We start from the raw sequence: 6,405 nt of genomic DNA on the forward strand, positions 1-6,405 counted from the left end.
CTTTTGGGAAGTAAAGATGCCAGTTGGTTCAGTTTAGCAAGAACACTTTTGCCCATTCTATTATACATGTCCTCTGGTGAGTTTTTAATCCAAAGCAGATTGTTGTTTGTCATTGTCCTGCTGGAAAATGCAAGGACTAGTGTGCTAGCAAAATTACTGTGAAACCATAAAATGTATGTATAATGTCAAATGTATAAAATGTACTAAAACACAAATGTTAGTCAGGACTTTTAGGTGTGAACGTTTTCACTACTCCAGAGCCCAGCGGGAGTGTGCTTCACTATCTTATGCCAAAGTTTACAACCAATACACAAGTTTACGCGCCAAATCGCGGGGGGCGCCATTACTCTACAGATATGCATTTCATTTCCGCCGGAAGTGGTTTGCGCATTGTCTGACGGTGTAAACACAGCGATTTCGATGCGGCTTGCTCATTATCTGCCGGTGTAAACAAACATATTTCGATGCAAGTTTGGGAACACAGTTCTACTACGTTGTCTGGAGATGGCGTTACTCTCCCTCACCCGAATTCAGTGCAAAACTGGGAGGATTACATGACGACGTGGCCCAACATAACATACAGCAAGATTTGCTCCTACTACTTGCAATCCATGGCAATAGATGGAAAGGCAATGGACAATCTAAAATCCTCCGAGGCATATCAATATCTGCACAGTAACAAAGTCGGTTGTGTCATGTCATACAGACATGGTAGTTTTGTTTATTTGAAAGCTAATGTAGAGCCTAGCCAGTGTTTGAACAATGCGTGGCATAATGGTTGGGTGCTTGTAACTGAAGCTGGGGAAGTCAAAACTGCGGGATGTACGTGTGTTGCTGGACCAGGGAGATCTTGTTCCCACTCAGCTGCGATCCTGTGGAAGGTAACTTAATTATTTGAACATTGTAGTCTAGGCCTACATTTTATTTCTTTCCAAAACGCTGTAAATCCATGATGGTTTGTCTTTTGTGATGGTTTTATTTTTTGTGTTGCATTTTTGCACTTGTTCATTAACCAAATTCCTTGATTTAATAAATAAAAAGAAAATATAGCAGACAGACAATAGATAACCACAACATAAGGCTCAGATGAAAATATCTAATTGAAATATTATACATATTCATAATCATTACTTTTGCTGGTTCTTTGAGGTGCTGTTTATATGAACATGTCACCACTGCATCAGCATCGAAAAAATTGAGAGGGAGAGAATAAGATTTGTTTGACTTATCACGCTTATTGCGGTTTGGAAAGAAACTGCTTGTTGCAATACATGTTAAATATAGTGATTTGTCATGAAATGTTTATTGCGTTTTGGAAAAGAGCTCTTCATATATAAAGTTAACACACACATATAGAACATATTCCAATTTCCAAGATATTAAATAAGCAAATAAATAATAAACTGTTTTCACTATATCTTTCTAGGTAGAAAATGCTGTGAGACAGGGTAAAACTGGGCGTGCCTGCACAGACGGACAGAACCAGTGGAATGCTGGATTTAAAAGAAATGCTGGTCAGAGGAAGATGAAGCATGTGCGCTTCAAACGCCACAACAGGAAGGATCTCTTCCAGCTGCCCCCAACTTCACAACCATCCTCTAGCACTCCAGAAGCGGTAAAGAAGGTGCGACTCTTTAGGAGTCATGAAGAGTGGAGGAACAACGCACTTGCCTCACCAATGGCAGAACTTTTCAATTGCCCTGGGAATAGCCTCCTGAAGCTCTGCATTAATGCTGATACCTCCTCCATCACCGACCCAACACCACGTCCACGCCTCCATCTCCTTACCCATGATGAGCACCACACACCACTGGCTTGTGTAAAATGCAAAACCTTCTACGATGAATATATTAACATGTCCACAGCCCAGCTTGAGGAGATTGAGAAGGTTACAAAAGCACAGAGCAAAGAACAGGTCTGGCATGATGCACGGAGAGTGCGCATCACAGCAAGCACCGCTAGAAAGGTGCCCATTCGCTCAACCACAGCACCTGACAAGTTTTTGTCAGAGCACTTACACCCATCCTTCCGTGGCAATGCTGCAACACGTAAAGGAGCGGAGGGGGAGGAACTTGCAAGGGACTATTTGGAAACTCTGGGCCACAGCATTGAAACCAAAGGCTTAGTGGTTTGCGAAAAAGAACCGTGGCTAGCGGCATCCCCTGATGGAGTGATAAACAAAGACATTCTGTTGGAGATAAAATCACCTGTTATGGGAAACAAGTCACTTACAGAATTTTTGGAAACAAAAAACTGTGAAATCACAACTGTGGCAAACGGACATAGGGCAGATTACCATATTGCCTGCAATGGTCCAAAAGGCTACTACATGCAGGTACAAATTGGGATGCACTGCACAGGGTTTCAGCATTCCAAATTGGTGATCTGGAACAAAACTGAGCACCTAGAAATTGAAGTACCCTACGACCAAGCCTTTGTCCAGGAGCATATCATAAGGCTGCGCACATTCTACTTTACCCACATGCTCCCGAAAATTGTTGATGATTTTGTGGAGGGAAAGTTACAGTTCTGCAGTAAATATCTCATAGTTTTAAAACCAAAATAAACTGCCTTATATAGGTCTTGTTCACAGGAGCCAACATGTGTTTGTTGTTAATGCACAATTTACATTATCTCTTTATGCTGTTAAATATTCTGTATGTCTGTACTGTTTGGTTGAAAATAATTTTTTTATGTAATGTCATTTCGTTTCATTATTTCACTGACCTACATCATGAAGTACACTTTCATAGTGTGCTTAAAGTGCTCTTTTTTTGCACACTACTTTTGTACTTGGTGTACTGGAAGTTCATCTTTGGTGCTTCTTGGGATGTTCTTGGGATTATCTAAGTGTACTTATTTAATTTGTGCTATTTTGAGACACCCTGAATATGAACTAAAATGCCCTTTTAACATACATTTTTAATACAGAGATAGTATTCAACTTGAACTCAACTTTCATACAAATGTGTTCAAGTTTATTACAAGTTGTACCATTTAGAACATTTTAGTTTATATTTATGGTGTCTCAAAATAGTACAGTGAAGTGCATTTAGATGTTCTTAAGATTATCTTAAGGAGTACTAAAGAGGAATTTTTCAGTATATTGGGTACAGGATTGGTGCGTGAAAATAGAGCACTTTAAGCACACTATGGAAGTGTACTTCTTTTTCACCTGGTGAATGCTAGGCCTTATGTTCCTTATAATAACAATTTCTTTTAACACAGTTCATCATTCATAGTAAGCTCATACTGTACATAAATAACACTGGATTAATTAATTGTTTAATCGTAACAGGTATTAAAAAATCAAATACAAAAGCAGCACATACAATTACATCACTCTGAAAATATTGATATATAATAAAAAATACAATGCATGCAGTATTTGTTGTGTTTATCTGTATTCAATGAACAACATGGCTGGGTGTTAGTAGACAGGGACACAAGGCAAGATTCTAAACCTCATTGATCAATGGACTCTTCAGGTTAACTAGGGCAGCACAGATGGTTAAGATGTTGTCCAGTTTCGGTGCCATGCTGATGGGAACAGTCTGTGATAAAATCTTAAAGACCTTCAGTCTCTGGATTGCTCTTTCCACGTGTATGCGGACATTGGCTACTCGCCTGGTGCGTGTCGTCTCCTCATTGGTCAACTGATTGCGCCTGTTGGTGAATGCAGGTATGTTCAAACTGACCCTTCTCTCATCAAGCAAGTCTCGAATGGTGAACCCACGGTCCGCCATGACCTCATCACCAGGCCTCAGATAGTCTAGGAACCCACTGTCCATGGTAATAAACTTATCGCTGCTTCTGCCAGCATAGGCATCAGATATAAACATGATTAGCCCATTAGGGGCAACAGCGACAAGATATTTCACAGTGTTGCGTGATTTGTACTGGCTGAAAGTGTCACTCCTTGAGTCGTGGTTTGTGGCTCTCTGCATGGCGCTTTCAGCACAGTCAATGATGCAGGTGGTTCGAGGGTAGTTCCTCTGAAACGGCAAGGGCATGGTGGCACGAATGGTCTCTCTTGGAAGCCATGGGATCAGGACTTTGAACTGTTCACCCATCACGTCAATCCAGTGACTAATCACAATGCTTGCCATGGATGTAGACACATTGAAGCGGTGAGCAATATCTCCTAATATTAGGTTTAGTTTTAGCTTCATCAGAGTCATCAGGATTTGGTCAACGACAGGAAGGGTAATTGATGGCTTACTGAAAGGCAACAACAGCTTCACCATGGTGAAAAATTGAACCATACACACTCCTGTATACAGCCGGGACCTAGCATCATCAATGACCGTGGTGCTAGTCACAGTAGGACCCATTTCTGACTCGCTTTGTGTGGCTTTGTCCACTTTAACAGACTGTTTTGTTGAACAGTACATGTGGTCAATATGTGTCGGATCCTCCCATTGGGTCTGGGCATCTCGAAATGTTGGTGTAGCAGGCTCGGCCTCACAGGCAGGCTGACAGGTTTCATGAGCATCTAAAAAGGGGAAGAGAAAACATGGATGGAGCTAAATTAATGCAAGCATAGTCCTCTCACTACAAACATCAAAATGGCCAATTTTGTACTACAGCATTACACGCACACACAAACGCACGCACATTAACACAACAGCCTGCTACCTTGCATTGTATTTATGATGAAGACTAAGGCACACACAAACACACACAATTGACTTTATGCCCAGCTTCAGCCAGCTCCTGTCTGCCATTATTGGACAAACTGATTAATCCAGGTGTGTCTGACCTCATTAGTCACAACAACAATAATCAGACACACCTGGATTAATCAGTTTGTCCAATAATGGCAGACAGGAAACAAAGACCTGGCTGAAGTTCAGGAAGTAGTGCAGCTGGGCATAAAGCCTATTAATGATGTAGCTATCGTGGGCATTGTTTGTCCCATCTCAAAAAGAAATCAATTCTTGCCTTAGCAAAATACCGGTAGCACAATTAGCATATGACAACTTCTTCATAATTAACTGTATTGTCCGCTTCATAGCTAAAGTTGCTAAACTTACCCTCAGATTCAAGTCTGCGTTTCTTTATCTGGGGGGAGGCAGTGGTCCGCTGGGTGAGTTGACGCCTCTTTGGCTGGGGAGGGCGATTGTATCCCAACCACAACTCAGGGAAAGGATTTTCCTTGGTAGGTTTTCGGTCAACAAAGTGATACGAACAAACAAAAACGTTGCGAGGTGGTTTCTTTAGATTCAATGCCTTCAGCCAGGCCCTTGATTCCGAGTCGGTATCAGGCTTGCGAAAAAATGAAAACAATGGAGCGCATGGACATTGCCTCTTCTTAGCTGGTTTGTGGTCGTAGCACTCTCTATCTAACCACTCGTTCAGGTGCTTTCTCGAATGTTTGCAACCAACTACCGCACACGTCGTTCCCGACCCACTTTTGTTCATGTTGCAATGTTGTTATATTCTTGTTATATCTTGTTATATCAGAGCTTTGTCAGCACAACACAACACAGCTAGCTAGCAAAACAAACCCAGCCCGCCAGAACGGAAGTGGGTTGCATCGATGGGAGGAGTTTAAGACGTAGAGCGGAAACGGCTCAAAAACTTGTCTATTATATTTTTACTAATACTGTGAGACCGTAATACCATGATCTTTTGTCTAAAAGTTATCATACTGTGAACATCTCAAACCGTTACACCCCTACTTCTTTTTATTTAACCAGGTGAGCTTTTAGAGAGCACATTCTCAATAGAAATGGCGACCTGGCCAAGATAAAGCAAAAAGTGCAGGATGACAAGGAAGTTACACATGAAATTACACAAAATTACACATTAATTGCACAGAGGGATAGAAAAATAAATAAATACAGATAAGATACAGGATAAGAGGGCAACACAGTAAAGGTGTAGGTATATGTACAATTATTGCAGCACAATCAAACAGAGAGGTAGAAAAAGTGGGTGAATAAAGTGACAAGGCAACTACGGTAGTAGTAAATTAACACTGGGCGTAATTGTCCAAGTCAAATGTAGCACAAATGGCATATACAATGAACAGGCAGAAGCTCTAATAGACTCCTTAGGAAATAAAAAAAGTACTGACTGCTGAGTATTGTTAATCACAACTTTTGTCAACCAGGAGCTAGTAGGAAAGTACCTGAGCATTAGGAGAAGGTTGCAGAGTTTATGGTTAGTGATCTAGTACATTATTTATCCTCACTCAGTCTTCATCGGATGAATCAATGTCATCATGGAGGTAAGGAAATTCCTCACAAACTGCTTCTCCATCTTCCTCATCAATTGAGAGAACATTTGGATCCACCACAATATGCCTGTGATAAAGTGAACACAGGTTAAATGAAATGATAAATATATTGCATCCTCACTTTCTCAGTCCTGTTGAGCTCATAAAATGACACTATCATT

The 6,405-nt window shown here is 41.0% G+C and overlaps 2 protein-coding genes across 2 annotated transcripts; one reads left to right on the forward strand and one right to left on the reverse strand.

The window, feature by feature from the left end:
* The first annotated feature begins 299 nt into the window (after positions 1-299).
* On the forward strand, positions 300-3,161 carry LOC129454684 (uncharacterized). Its single transcript, XM_055219259.2, has 2 exons — positions 300-881; positions 1,427-3,161. Exons 1-2 carry the CDS (start codon positions 465-467, stop codon positions 2,564-2,566), a joined length of 1,557 nt encoding a protein of 518 aa, XP_055075234.2. The 5' UTR covers positions 300-464; the 3' UTR covers positions 2,567-3,161.
* A 111-nt stretch (positions 3,162-3,272) lies between these two features.
* Positions 3,273-5,593, reverse strand: LOC129419459 (uncharacterized). Its single transcript, XM_073872056.1, has 2 exons — positions 5,037-5,593; positions 3,273-4,495 (listed from the first exon to the last, which is right to left on the reverse strand). The coding sequence occupies exons 1-2, from the start codon at positions 5,422-5,424 to the stop codon at positions 3,459-3,461; spliced, it is 1,425 nt and encodes a 474-aa protein (XP_073728157.1). The 5' UTR covers positions 5,425-5,593; the 3' UTR covers positions 3,273-3,458.
* Between the last annotated feature and the right edge of the window lie 812 nt (positions 5,594-6,405).

Source organism: Misgurnus anguillicaudatus, chromosome 2 (genome assembly GCF_027580225.2).
Source record: "Misgurnus anguillicaudatus chromosome 2, ASM2758022v2, whole genome shotgun sequence".
Classification (NCBI taxonomy): Eukaryota; Metazoa; Chordata; class Actinopteri; order Cypriniformes; family Cobitidae; genus Misgurnus; species Misgurnus anguillicaudatus.

Coding starts and splice junctions, on each gene's coding strand:
- LOC129454684 (XM_055219259.2), top strand. CDS start 465: ATGCAAGTTTGGGAACACAGTTCTACTACGTTGTCTGGAGATGGCGTT. Junction 882..1,426: donor CAGCTGCGATCCTGTGGAAG/GTAACTTAATTA, acceptor ATATCTTTCTAG/GTAGAAAATGCTGTGAGACA.
- LOC129419459 (XM_073872056.1), bottom strand. CDS start 5,424: ATGAACAAAAGTGGGTCGGGAACGACGTGTGCGGTAGTTGGTTGCAAA. Junction 4,496..5,036: donor ACGCAGACTTGAATCTGAGG/GTAAGTTTAGCA, acceptor TCCCCTTTTTAG/ATGCTCATGAAACCTGTCAG.